Below are 15,450 nucleotides of genomic sequence, written 5' to 3'. Positions count from 1 at the left end.
TGTCAAGTTAATGAAATAGTTATGCATTTGGGAATAATAATATCATCTTAAGGAAAGACATTAATTTCAAATAACACTGTTGGGTTATGTGTAATGACAACGTTTACACATAACAATGCGTGCATTAAATATTTTATTTTGCCTTAAATAATGTACAATGCTTATGGTGTGTGTGTGTTAAGAGAAATTTGCTTAAGTAACGTGTTTTAATAAAACTTCTTGGTTAAATTTTATAATAAAATGTTGAAGGTTTTCTTATAAAGATTCTGCTATGTTCTGCATATATTTGTTTGAATAATTCCTCACCAAATCCAAAATTGGCAACAGCTTTCTCACATACAACCAAAATTATTTTTTTGATAGATATCCCACTCACATCCCATAATGGGTCTATAAAGACCTTAAATGAAATTATATAAGATTTAAAAAAAAAATTAAGAAATTTGAAAAATTTAAAAAAAATAAAAAAATTTAAAAAAAAATTAAGAGAAAACTATCTGAACTCTCTTTAAAAATTTTTGCTAAGTTCAATAGGTGAAAAGTTACAATCATTTTAATAAAACCCTGTATGACAAAAATGTCCAACTTTTACCCCCTCTGACTCCAACGGTTCTGAAACCGATAGAGCTGAAATTTGCTTCTGGTCCACTATCCCATAGCCCTAACCTTGGTGGAAATTTCAACCAAAACGGAAGACATCCATTTATAATGTTGGGTCACTTGACACAAAATTTCCCATATATGAAATCTTCGTCTAGTTTTTTGCCCATAAAGAATCCAAATAAGAAGTAACAGCATCTTGAATAATCTGATAAAACTAATGAAATTTGTCATCGTAAGAAGAAATACATTTTTTATATTCAGTTTAAATAAATAAATATGTTCTTAAATAGAAAAAAATAATTAGTCAAATAACTAATTTTTGTTGGAAACTTTACTAACTACAACACCATCATGCCTCATATAGGTTAGTTGATAGTGTTGTTGTCAAATCTCGTGAGTTCGATTCTCAGCAGATACTTTGTTGAAGAAGCTCACAAGAGACCCAATAGTTGTCTAGGTATAAAATATAAATATGTTAAGTCAGTTTAATATAGATATTTTATATTTGTTATAAATGTTGTATCGTTTTGTTAGTTTTTGTCTAAAAATATATACCACCAACCAAAAATCTCTCTAGTCATTGTCAATTTATTTAGTTTTCTTTTTTCCCCTCTGCACTCTACAAACTTTTGCTACATTTTAATTTATATCTGTGTAGTTAGCTTTTTGGAATGAGAAAGGTCCAAATAGTAGTAGGGTGGGTAGTTGTTGTTGTTGCTGTTGTTGTTGTTATAGTTTTGTGTTTAGATCCTCGTAAAACATGTAGAAAATTCATTTCCTATTTTGAGCATGTCATTTGTTTAACGTTTTATACAAATGAGTTTTATAGTTGTTGCTGTTGTTGTGTAAACACACAAATATATGTATGTGTATGGAAAAACATACAAACAAATATGACAAAAATTTCAAAGTCCAACAAAACATTTAGAGCAATAAATGAGCTGACAAAATTATGTTTTACAAGTGTAAATTGTCGGTCCATGTAACAGACAAAAAAAAGGTTGTAATATGACTAAAAGACCTTTTACTAACTGACACAAACACACACACTTGTGACTCTCTAGTCTAAAAGCTTTTTTTCAAATTGTTTCCCCTCACAAGGTTTTATTAGAATTGTGCTAACAAGGAAAAAATGCTTATGTCAATTTATGTTAAAATCATTCTTTTGTATTTAATGTAAATCTGTAAAAAGCGCATATTTTAAATACAAAATCGGTTCAGAACTTTGTATATAGTAATTAATATTATCAAATGTAATTAATTATTATTCTTTAAAAGAATTTCAAACCTTAAAAGTATTAAAAACAATATAGTTTATTCTTACTTGTTGCCACAGAATTGTTTTTGTTTTTAAATTGCTTTTTTTTCGTTTAATATTACCATAAGTTTATTTATGTATTTTATCTTACACATTTTTACGTAAATGTTTATTTATTTCGTTAATTTATTAATTCTATTTATATTTTAGTTTCATTTGTTAGCACAAAGTGTGTAAATAGAATCAATCAAATTTAACCTCACATTAGCTGCTCTCGGCTGGTTTATATTAATCGTAGTGATAACTAAGTCGAAGATTAATTGTGACATTTGTGTTTAGTGTTAAAACCAAACAATTAATAAATTTTTTTAAGGGTTTTTGTTGGCACTAGAGGCGTATGATAAAATATTTCAGTTTTACTAATGTCACACATATGTTACTTTGTTATCTAATTTAATTATCTTATATGAATTTTGAAAGTTAGACAATAAATAGTTTGAAATAAATGTAATAAAACGTTAGTAATTTTTAATGTTTGAAATTTGACTAACACCGTCCAAAAAAATTTTGGGTCCTTATAAAATTTCAAGATAATTTAGTTTTGTTCGACAATCAGTCCTCCTTTAAGGTTCGTTATGCAACTCACTCCACAGTATTTTTAAGAATATTTTAAGTAATATATGCCCTTCTTAATTATCTTTTGATATTTTTATAACAAGAGCGTATAAGTACTATTTAAATAATTATTTAATAAATAAATCATACGTACTGGTGTTTCTCTAACTCTTCTTTAAAATGACATTTCTATAAAAATATAAAAATGAATATATCATTGATTATTTGTTTGGACAACAGTACGTATGATTTATTATTATGTAGAAAATATTAACAATACGCCTTGAATACTAAATTTGGAATTAATTTTAACCGTTATGTCAATACCCACATACCCGAGTATGTTTTTCATTTTGAAGTGATATATCTCGAGATCTATATATCGTAGCGGCTTGAAATTTGGACTATGCTTTGAGAGTAATGTTTTCTATACATTTTCCAAAAATTTATTAGAAATATATTTTAAACCGATTTATGACCGATTTTCTATTTTTACCTCGTGCATCAATACCCAACATACCCGGGTATGTAAACAAATTATATGTCAGTTATCGGACAAAAATTATGTTTTATTTTAAATTTTATGTTTTATTAATAGAATTATAATATTATTTATATTATATTATTAGAATTGTTTTAAATACAGAGTCATTTGTCTTTATTCATAAATTTGAATGTAATATATTAGTAACATTTATAAATATGGCCCGAATAATAATTATCTGAATTATACTCTAGAAATGTATAAAAAGAAGAAATAGCCTTATAAATTTTATGACACACCCGGGAATGTTGGGTATTGATGTACTTAATTTTGCTCGGGTATAGACAAAACGGTTAAAGCAATTTAAATTTAAACTTTCGGCTATTATATACTTATCGTACTAACAATTAAGTAGAAGATTTATTGTGATTTATTATAATTTGGAGCTAAAATAATTTAAACATAATTCTTACAATAATATTTATATTAGTATATTAATATTAATAGAAGAAATTTATAAACGTATATCAGTTCGTTTTTGTGTGTTCTTAACACAACCCAATCTATAGTATTTTTGAGAATTTTATAGCATAATTGTTGCTATAAATTCTCATTGTTTCGTTTTAGGTTTTAATTGTTATAAGTTAAACTATTAAAGAAGTTTTCTATACTAATGAAAATTTTTATAATAAGAGCATATAAGTATTATTTAATTAATTATGTAATTACAAATAATCATAAGTAATGGTGTTCACATAACAATTTTTAATGGTTTCTTACTTAATTTTATAGCAAAACTTTTTCCACAAATCTTAAACCAAACTTTTAAAAATTAACAATAAAACTTGAATTATTTGTTCAAACACCATTACGTATGATTTATTTTTATTTATCAGATATAAAGTATACGCCATAATAACAAAAATTTCGATTATATTTTAAAGCAATTTAAATTAAAAACAATATATCTGATTTGATATACACATATACAGTTCAATAAATTACTTTCATTAACTAAAACTCTTTAGCTCCATAGGCTCAAAATTCTAAAATTCAAATCACGTCAAACAAGCTTATGCATAACTAACTAAAATTATCATGAGTATTGTCAGCTAATAAATTAAACAGAGAAAACATAATACAAAATCCATACAAAACACAAATTAATAATAATTGTCATTAAAACGTACATACATACACACATATACAAGAAACAAAACATCGTCGTCAACAAATTTAATAATGATTTTTGATTTTTCCATACATTTTGTACTTGTACTTACAGAGGTGAAACATTTGCCGGTGGTGAGGCAGGTATGGCTGTACCAGATACCGTGTGTACGCCACGTGCTGTTGGCATCAGTGTAGACATAAATGTCTATGAACCTCATTTGTTGGCCGGTACAATGGCCCACATGATTGGCCACAATATTGGCATGGGCCACGATGATGGACGTAAGTTTAATTGTTGTTGCGTAACTGATTGGTTTCTGACAAAATTTGTTGTTATTGAATTTGAAATTACTTATTTATGGATTATTATTGCTGTTGTTGTCACTCGTTAGGCCACTGTTACAGTTGCTGTAACTGCACTGAACTCAAGACCTGATTCAATTTAACTGAAATGAATTGGTTTATTGTTGTTGTTGTGTTGTGTTGACTTGGCTGATGATGATGACGATGACAGAAATAATGGCTCATCTTTTGTAATTATTTTATAAAAATTTCAATTAATTTTCTGTTTTACTTTTTACACAATTTATTTAACTTTTTTTTAATAATTTTATGTCAATTTCTTGTCCTCCCCATTTAAAAATAGGTGAGGAATGTTTCTGTCGTGATTGGCATGGTTGTATAATGGCTCAATCCATTGTTGGCCAAGAGAATGTACAGCCTTATAAATTCTCTGAATGCAGTAAAAAGGATTATATCGATGCATTGCGTACGGGTCATGGCTTGTGTTTGCTCAACAAACCAAATGAGGTAAGTGCAACAGGGGATTTTTTCAACGACCTAACCAACCAACCCGTAAAATGATGATTTAAAATTCAAAGAACAACAAGACAGAAAAAAGGTCAACTCCATAAATTTCTATCATACAGCGAATACACGTACATGATGTAGTTAAATACAAATTTATTGTGATATAGAATTTCCATGTGAGTGAGTGAGTGAGTGAGTGTGTGTTTATTCAAACGCTTTGTTTTTTAGCTAAAAGAGAAAAATTTTGATTTATGATTGGAGTGTTTAAAAGCATTTATTGCACAATTTCAAATTGTATTTCTATGTTTTTAGTTTAAAATAAATATTTTGTTTTTGTTTTACATTTTTCATTTACAAATTTTATTTCATATTTTTATCTGTTTTTGGCACTAGGTCACTAGTTTTTTTATGCGTCACTTTTTTTATAGGACAACTCTTTGTTGTTCTGATTCAATTTAACAAAAATAAAATGGCAAAAAGGCTCACACACTGTTTTATTCAACATCAATACAAATGCAAATAACCAAACAATTTTACATATTCAACCAGACACACACACATTACCACATGCATTTGTTGGATAAAACAAAGGAAACAGTGTTGAAAACTTTTGTATGTGTGTAATTTGTTGCAGAAAAAAGTAAATATTTCAAAAGTTAGTTAAATATTATGATTTATGTTGATTAACTGTATATTTTGTCACAATTAAATTATTCTCTTAGAGAGCTTAAGAATTAGAATGCAATTTTATTTCCATAAGTTTGATTCATTTCGTCCTTTATGGTAGAATTTAAACCTTAGTAATAGCTTAAGTAAATAGGTGCCTTTATGTAGATGAAATGTGTTTTGAACAATTGAATTATCCTTAATTTAAATTATCCATCCCTTTTTAATGACCTTGAGTTTGTTGTGCTCAATTATTTTGCAAAAATTTTAATGGTTGGCTTAACTTTACTACTGGGAATACTGTTTTAATTTATATAATTGTAATATATTGATTTTCATACTATAAGGGAATGATCCCAATAAAAATAATAAGAAAACTATTTTTATCCATTCATTCGATCATAAGGTAGCTTACAGAAGTAGTTAATGATAAAAGCCAAATTTATGACAATTTTACTTTTAGACTCCTCATGTTTGTCTGGCTAGATGTATGTCCTACTATCTACAGATAGGCATATGGATGGAAGGACAAAAAATTTCACTTTAACTTCTGGGTTACAAAATTATCATAATTTCTTATTTGTTGGGAAAGATTACAGTGAAATTAATCTAAGCCTAACATAAAAACTTCGTTATTCTTATGAAAAATACGTGTATAATACGAAATATTTTTTTAATTAAACAGATACAATCGTACAATGCAACACATTTTTCGTATCAATTACATAACGAATAAAATTTTTAAATTCTTTATATATGACCGACCATCTGCTTATGTCTCTGTCCGTCCATCCGTCTGTCTATCTAATAATTTACCTGTCTTTTATCGGCACAAAAAGTAAAAAAATTACCAGTATAGAAAATAGGCATATAATAACATATTTCGTCAATTTTGAAAAAATCACATGCGAGAACTACACTCAAAATCATATACACTTAAATATTAAAAAAATTAAACAAATATTTTTAATAAGAAAAAAAATCAACTAATATACACTTAAATATTAAAAAAATTAAACAAATATTTTTAATAAGAAAAAAATCAACTAAAATAGGATCTAAAAAAGAACTCTAAAAACACATAATCTCCCACCACATTATATTCTCTTTACCTTACAAACTAAAATATGGATCGTTGCATCTAGTTTTTCTGTCAACTTTTTTAATCATAAAACTAATAATAATTTATTTAATTAAGAAACCAAGAAAAGCAAAAAGATACCACATCAGACAAAAAAAATCGCAATTATTCGACACCTTTCGTTTGATATATATGCATAAAGTCATTCTGTCAAACGGCTCTTTTGTTGGATTTCTTTTAGTTTTTCAAATGTGTTTTTTTATATATATTTTTTATATTTTTTCGTCGTATTTCTTACTTTGCTTGTGATTTTTATGAATAAAAGAAATTTTAAAAGAAGAAAGAAAAAGAATTTAATTTCTATGAAAGAGTTTCAAATTGTTTTGTATTCTCTAGCATAAACAATGACCTCAATATCACACATATAAACATAACAAATAAATAAACAAAAAAATATATACATACAAACAAATTCATACATTCATACAAACTTCTATTTAAATGAATGTGTGAATATGATGAATACTACTTGCAGCGTTTTTCTTCTACATTTATCTTCGTTGCAAGGAGCGCAAAAAATATACAAAAAAAAAAATTCATTCATTCGTAGACAATAAGTGCTTCATATACATATATTTATTCATATACATACATATGTATAAAAAAAATAAACCTTGTGAATATATTCGCAGATACTTGCTTTGGTTTTTTTAACGTGGATGGTTGTATAAGTGCTTTTAAATATTGTCAAAAAATAATTTTCAAAACTCAATACTTAAGACATATATATAATAGCAGTTTATGTTGAACCTATTAATTTCGCTTCATTAATTAAACTTTTCTTGGATAATTCTCTCATGAGATAATGTTAAGCAAAGCTTTTTAGAAGCGTATAAAACTAAGATTTCAAAAGTTTAATACATAAAAACTTTAAAACAAATTTGATGCTAATTTTTAGTTTTTAATTGGATGAAGTTTATATTTAAGCCAGATTTTTTGTTTTCATCATCATATTGTTTTCTTTTTTACAGTTAAGCTTTTCTTTAATAATTCAATTTTACCGTAGCAGAAGCTTTATAATAAATAAAGCTTTTTATTTAAAAATATGTTTTATTTGTCATCATTTTAAACAAAATTTCACAATTTGAAAACTTCTGTACAATATTAAGTAAAAGTAGCTTTTTTCACTTTTACCTAATAAGAGCTTTTTTCTAAGCTTATTAAATAAAGTATTTTTATTTAGAAAGATTTTCTAATTGTTTAAATTTAAAAAAAAAAACTTTCAAATTAACATCGACACAATACGCAGGGAAAGTAGTACATATATCAATGTACAAAATACATCTTGGTCCAAACACCTGCGCGTGTCAGTTTAAGTGCACGTGTTTGTTTCAAATGTTGTTGACTACACTACACACATCTCTAACAATAACAACAACCAGAACCATCGTGACGATGTTGTAAATATCTATGTATATATGTAAATTTATGCACTTGTATATGTTGTGAGTATGCAAATATACATACATTAAGCCCAACAGTTTTGCTGGCGGTGAAAGTATACCAAATGTCTTACTTCTTGGTTAACACAAGTTTAAAATAGTTAGTACATTTAACAGAAAGTCATGTGTTCTCTTAGTCTCCCCAACTTTAACAAAGAACAAGTCAGCTACTACCTTAGTGTCCTCAAGTAATGTATAGAGTAGCCGCTTAGGAAGTAATAATTAAAAAATATAGATTAAAGTAATACAATACGGAGTAAAATAGAACTAAGTCAAAGCTCATAACCATTTATGAAACCATAAGTCATTGGTATTTACAATAATTGCAGTTTCTCTGAACTGTAGGGGTATTTAAGTGATATAAATAAATACGTTTGTATGTAAACGTAAAAGCCTATAGGCTCGTATTTAATCCATTGTGGCATCATCATCATCATCATCATCACCAACATCATCATACAATGTAGGCGTCTGATTTAATTGTATTCATATAGCATATATATACATACTTATGTATGTATATGTGTTTACATGTGCATATGTATGTTGATTTTCTTTGTAAGTGTGAATATGTTTTGGTTTTTTATTTTATTGTATATTTGGCTGGCACTTGAGTAATTCTTCATCATCTCTTAAAACAACAAGAAGACAACGACGTCGAAAAACAATCTGACAAATAGTCACAATCTTAAGTATTGCCAGTTTTTCTTCTTGTTGTTTTTTTATACATATATATTTTTCATATATTCATCTTTTCATACCAACCAAGGATGATGTCAAAACTTTTTCTGTTTTTATGATTTTTTTTTTTAATTTTTGGCTTTAGCTTTACGTTTAGGGAAGTTAACCGCCCCTTAGCCCAACTACTGGTATGAACACACCACAAAGTTTCACAGTTCAAATGCCAAAAGTAACATACAAAAGTCAATCAATCTGATTGAAGTTTCACCATAAATAACAAAACAAAAAAATTCAATACAGAAATACAACAAACACAATATTCTTTTCTTCCTTATTTTGCGCTTAAAATCAAAACAAACAAACTAAAACAAAAAAAAAAACAATAACAAAACCTACTTGGCACTCGATGGCATCCTTCCCTTTTATTAAGTGTAATACTTAAGCAAATGGTGAAAAAGTCCTACATTGTTCATTCAAAAACAACAACTACAACTACTAATACTATAGCAATAACACTAACACTAGCAGCAGCATCTGCTGCTGTTACGGCTGCACCAGTACCACAGCAACAAAAAACCAACAACAACTATTATATAAAACAAAAAACCAAAAATCCTTCATGACAACTTAGGCAAAAATTGCAGCAAACGGCAGCAGTTGCATTTTGCAGCTTCGACAGTTCAAACGTGTTTAAATCTAAAAGAAAGAAAATAATAGTTGTGTAAAACTAGAAGCGAAAATAGCAAAATAACAAAATAAAATCGTAAAATAATTTGCGTATGCCAAATACATTAAAACAAATAAATTTTTAAAATAAAAAAACATAAATAAACAATAATAACGACATACTACGATTTGTTTATTTTGTAAGTGATTATATAATGAAAACAATAATCAGAACTAAAAAGAGATTTTCAAAACGTAAATAATTACAATATCAACATCATGCCTTTAGTTATAATTTAATTATTTTTTATAATTTTTTTTTAATACATTTTTTTATACCCCTCAGAAATGAAATGTGATTAAAAAAGAAGCAACTTCTTGCCTTCAAAAAAAAAAAAAAACGCACTTATATAACTTAAGCCAGTAATTTAATATTTATATTTGAAATGAGAAATGTTTGGCCAAGGTCAGCAGCATCATCAGTATCATCTCAATGAATTTACTTTATGTAACAGTTTTGCTTTTAATTTGAATTTTAACGGAAATTAACAAAACTCTTCAGGCAGTTTGAATAGCATAGAGTTTATGCGAGAAAGTGTAAAAAAGTCTTGTTTTAATTAATTTATAGGATGAATTAGTAGAAAAGTTTTAGTTTTTATTTACAAAAGAAAATTTTAATTCAAAAAAATATATATAACAAAAATTTTTTTAACTAAATCTTAAAAAAAAAGAATTCTTCAAAGATTATTCTACTTAGTTTTAATTTTAGTTCGATTTTATGCACTTAGATAAAATTTATAAAAAAAAAATAAAATAAAAATAATTCTTATAATAATATATATTTAAAAATATGAAACAACAAAGTTTTCTTGTTTCTTTATTAATCAGCTTACATTATTTTGAGAATGTAAATTCTCTCTTAAGATCCCTTTTATGAAATGTATTATCAAGGCCAGGACCTAAGAGATTTCCGAAAAGGTTTAAAACGTATGTATACTCTTAAAAATACTAAACTTAATATAAATATTTAACGCGCAATAAAATTGCGAAAATTATGATACAGAAGGGATCAGGTCCATTCAAAAAATACATGTACATGTAATTTTTATATGTATAACATTTAAAATCTAAGTTAATTTAATCAAAAAGAATAGCCGATACCAATACCCACCAAAAAAATTTACAAAGAATAGAAAAGGAAGTAGAATTTACTACATGGGGGTACTAAAAAAGACCTGCGAAAATGATGCTTTCAACACAGGCTTGTTATAAGAAGGATGTTCATTTTACTCGACTCCAAATTCACTACTTCTGAAGTCATTCTCAAAAAGTAATTTTTAAGTTCTTTTTGTAAGTTATTACTAAATGAAATAGATCGAAAATATCTTTATTTATTAATTGTGAAGAGCCATAATCCAATTTGTCGACTATAAAATGAAGGTTTAACCCATATATATATTTTCCTTTTTGAGACATATTAACTTAAAGACTGAATTTATATCCATATATTACCTTTAGTTAATGACAAACTTATGTGTGACAATTTCTTATAAAATTTTCCTATAAAAAAAGTTTTCTTGTTTTTAAAAACATATCTAATATTTGCGTAAAACTTTGTTTAAAAACATCTCGAAGTAGGACGAGAATTTAAAAGGGATTTTACCTTTAATCTAAGTTAATAGATTAAACTTTTAGACTGCACAACAAATTTTTCAAAGAATAATGTCTTTGTACTGTTATAACATCTAAAATATGATGCGATATCAGATCTAGCTCTAATCGAAAAAAATAGACCGAACATTACCGCCAAAGTTTAGAAAAGGGTTTCCAATCGTTGTATTACCCTCAATTTTGAATCAAACTATCAGCAATAACTTTTTATACACTTCGAAATAATTTATAATAAGGGTTTTCAATCAAGCTTAAGTTTCCAATTTGTGCAAGTGTGCAAGTTTATTCGACTTGTTTCATGAAACCCATGTTCAAATTCTGTTCAATTACAATATTTATAAACATTTTACAGCAATGTCAAACGAAATCAAAAAATAAAAAATAAATTATTTCAACAAAAAATTGTACAAAATATGTTAAAAATTCAAAAGTGAGCAATAAGTGAACAGATTTATTAAATGCACAATGAGTTTGCTCAAGTTTGCCAATCTAAATAGTCGCTCAAACTTATAAGGGTTGTGCAAATCAATTTTCATACAATTCAATTGCGAGGATGGAAACATGCACAGGTTTCACAGTTTACGAGAGTTTTGAACGTTTAAATGAAAACCCTTAATGTTAGTTTTTATTAAATTTTTGTCTAAAATTGGCTTTTCTCGAAATATTTTAATTTTAAATAATAATAACGGATACGGAAATGATATCATAGGTATTGAGCTCAAAGTTCTATATTTAGATCTTATAAAAATATATCCATTTAGTAGATAAAGCCTTTTTTATAAGATTCATAGAATTTATATGAGTCCCTATGAATTCTATTTTATGCATCTATGTCAAAGCTCTACGTCCGTTCGTCTCTTTTTTAACACTAAGTAGGACTTAGATGGAAAAAATTTAAGCTTCTCAAACTCCAAAAGTGTACATACAAATGAATGTCCCAGATTTCTATTTCCCGTCGATAAAATCTTTTTTTCAGAATTCCGTTTCCTTGAAATTGCTTTAAATTTTAATACAATTCTACTATAATTACTTAACTAATCGGCGAAGAGCTTATAAAAAAGACCAAATTCAGTATTTTTAGCTTTCCTAACTCCAAAAGTGTACATACAAACGAATATCCCAGATTTCTATTTCCCGTCGCTAAAAGCTTATTTTCCCAAAATTTCGTTTCCTTGAAATCGCTTTAAATTTTAATACAATTCTACTATAATTACTTAACTAATCGGCGAAGAGCTTATAAAAAAAGACCAAATTCAGCAGCCACAAAATTTTTAAAAGAAATTTTTATAATCTTCAAAAGCCCTAATATGTAACACATAAGTATAATTATGATTTCAGCCAAACAAAATGAAAACGGATGTGGAACTGCAAGACTCAAATATGGCGGAAGATTATGTGGATTGCCAGCTATATGGCAGGGTATGAAATAGAAATAGTACTTAACCTATTTGATACTCTATAGAACCTAAGCAAAAACGAAACAAATTCAAAGAATTTTCAATAAAAATCGCCAAAAATTTGCTAAATTTCAAAATATTTAGTAAACAATTTGAAAATGAAATAAAACGTTATAAGGCCTCTATATGGAAAATATTCTATAAAAAACCTAAATTCATTATTATTGCTTATATATACAATAACTAGTAGTTTAGTTAAACTCCACTACCTTTATTTTTTAAACAAAAAAAAATCCTGACTCTCACAGTATTTAGTAGCAAGGCCTTGGAAAAAAGTACTTATTTGCTTTACGTGCCCTTTAAGTATTGGCAAAGCCGATGCTGCTTTTACTCTTGTGCACACACACACTCCTTAAGTTTCCAATAAATACGCTCTCGTCCTATTGCAAATGTAAATAAATATGCTCTTGATTTTTAACAATTTCAGTTTTTATTCTTTGGTTTTTGCTTTCAAATATATATTTTTTTGCAGCAATGAAATACTACATTATTATTTTGATTGTGAACAACAACAATAAAAATATGTAAAAAAATAAAAATAAAGCATAAAATGTTCTATTTACTTTATAATCACCATTTGATAAAATGCCAACAATAAATGTGTATTTACTTGAATGACATGCAGGGATGTGAAATAATAAATTGATTTATATTTTTTGTAACTGACATATGAATGAAAATTTATTTTTGTTTAGATAATGAACACAATGTTTATAGATTAGTGTGAGAATTATGTTTTTCTGCAAACTAAGTAGCGTGGCATAATTTTTTAAGGCAAATTAAAATAAAACTCAAAATATTTGACTGACTTTGATCATTCAAAAATGGGAGTTTTGCTACTAAAGAGTTCCACCACAAAAACTGCAAAATTATTATAAAACAAAAACACCATGTGGAGTCTAAGAAAAGTTATTTGGATATTTGAACGGCGCCTTATTTAGTTCGTTTTTTATATCTTAATTATTATGGCTCGAATATATAGAATATACAATATTTTACGTAACTTCGTATTATTTGGCTTACCTTTAATTTTGATAATAGTTTAAAAGTAATAACACATACACATTAATAAGGCGGAACCGAGCAGAACGAGAAACCTCTTTACAAAATAAGTACCAGGATAGAATTCTTAGTGGATATACAGAAAGGATTCCTATAAATGACACTCATCGTGGTGTAATTACAATCCTATAGTCTATTGGAATGATCAAATGTCTCTATATCCTTTCTTTGGAATAGTTTGACATTAAGTCGAAGCAAAGAACCACATAATTTGGTGCGGAAATCCATATTTTCAGACTTTTTCTTGTCCCGATTATTAAAGAGAAAGATAATTTTGGTTATAAGAATAATGTACGATAAAATATATAATTCAGGAGAAGTTTGTTGCTATTGCCGAGATATGGAGCCACAGATGATACTAAGGGATCAAGCGTTAGAAATGAGTTGGTATTAAGTGCATATTAAAAAAGGAATGAATGTATTTGCACCTTATCCACCTTTATGTATTGATATGATTGAAAAATGTACTGCGTTGAATGGTTATACATGAAAGGAATCTTATACAAGTAAGTAATACCAAGAAAATTTCTTTCTTTGTCCAGGTATACTTAGGTCTCTTTGTTCAAACCATATTTAAAATAGTCTATATTGCAGTGTATTCTGTGTTAGTAAAAACAAGACCTCGACATATTTGATGTGTTGTTCGGATGTTATTACTGACTCAACAGAGGCCATTTCATATACTTTGTTGTAAACGGAAGTTGGGCAACGGGGAAGCAAAGGCGAAATATTATATATATTATTGAGCAAAGTGCTTGTACAAAGTACATGGACCAATAGAACCAGGTACAAAAATTGCCTTCGGAGTTTAAGGGGCAGTCTAAAAAACTCCAATTGTGGTTGAAAAATTATCACCGTGAAATAAGTAGAACACCTGTTCGCGTAAAGCACTTCGACTTCTAGTCTGTAAGCCACTCTGCTTATAAAAAATTGGTGACAAAACTGAAATTAACTCTATCTAAACCTAACATAACTCTTAAGTCTGGGTTACAGCTCAAAGCCGTAAAGTATATTTAAGTAATATTGGCCACTCAAAAAGTATTGAAAAAATATTTCTTTTATTGAAAAATTATTCTTTACCCCCATTATCAAAATGTCTGTTTATTTTTTATCTTAAGGTTAAATTGACAGTTTTCATACAAAAAATATTTTAACCGGCAGAATAACATTCGCTTAAACGAGGCTTAGTATTACGTATTTAAACAATTCTAGACCTTATACATAACACCGTCCGACACTCAAAATTAGACACGATGATATACATCTGAAACTATAAATTTACTGCAGAAAAACTGCTTTGTTATTTTTTAATTTCGTGATCATGTGTCCTTTTTAAAGGACTTCAAAGTGTAAAGAAGAACATTTTTTAAAAAAATATTTTGAAATGCTTCTATTGATCAAACAAGTCCAAATTTGATGTCAAGCTAACAAAAGAAGTTGTAAAATATTTTGTGTTATTTTTACTTTATTTTGTCAGGATCAAAAAATGTATAAAAAAATCTTTCCAAATTTTTTTTTTTTTTAAATAATATTGAAAATTTTAATAGATTTTTGGAAATAAGAATTTTAAAAGATAATTTTGACAGATTTTCATCCTAACAGTATAAAATAAAAAAAAATATTTGCCAAATCTTCTTGTTGGATTGACACCAAATTTGATATTGTTTAATTAGTAAAAGTATTTTAAAATATTTTTTGAAAAATGTATTTTTTAAAACTTT

At 27.0% G+C, this 15,450-nt stretch overlaps 1 protein-coding gene across 14 annotated transcripts in view; it reads left to right on the top strand.

Moving 5' to 3' along the window:
• LOC111677536 (disintegrin and metalloproteinase domain-containing protein 23) overlaps positions 1 to 15,450 on the top strand; it is a 325,168-nt gene that overhangs the window by 264,327 nt on the left and 45,391 nt on the right. For all 14 annotated transcript variants that reach the window (XM_046946670.1, XM_046946671.1, XM_046946668.1 and 11 more), the window contains 2 exons: positions 4,246 to 4,415; positions 4,780 to 4,943. In XM_046946670.1, coding sequence (XP_046802626.1) covers positions 4,246 to 4,415; positions 4,780 to 4,943 — 334 coding nt within the window. The remainder of the gene's footprint in view (positions 1 to 4,245; positions 4,416 to 4,779; positions 4,944 to 15,450) is intronic.

This window comes from Lucilia cuprina, chromosome 3 (genome assembly GCF_022045245.1).
Source record: "Lucilia cuprina isolate Lc7/37 chromosome 3, ASM2204524v1, whole genome shotgun sequence".
NCBI classification, from domain to species: domain Eukaryota; kingdom Metazoa; phylum Arthropoda; class Insecta; order Diptera; family Calliphoridae; genus Lucilia; species Lucilia cuprina.
This window is presented reverse-complemented; position numbering and strand designations above follow the sequence as displayed.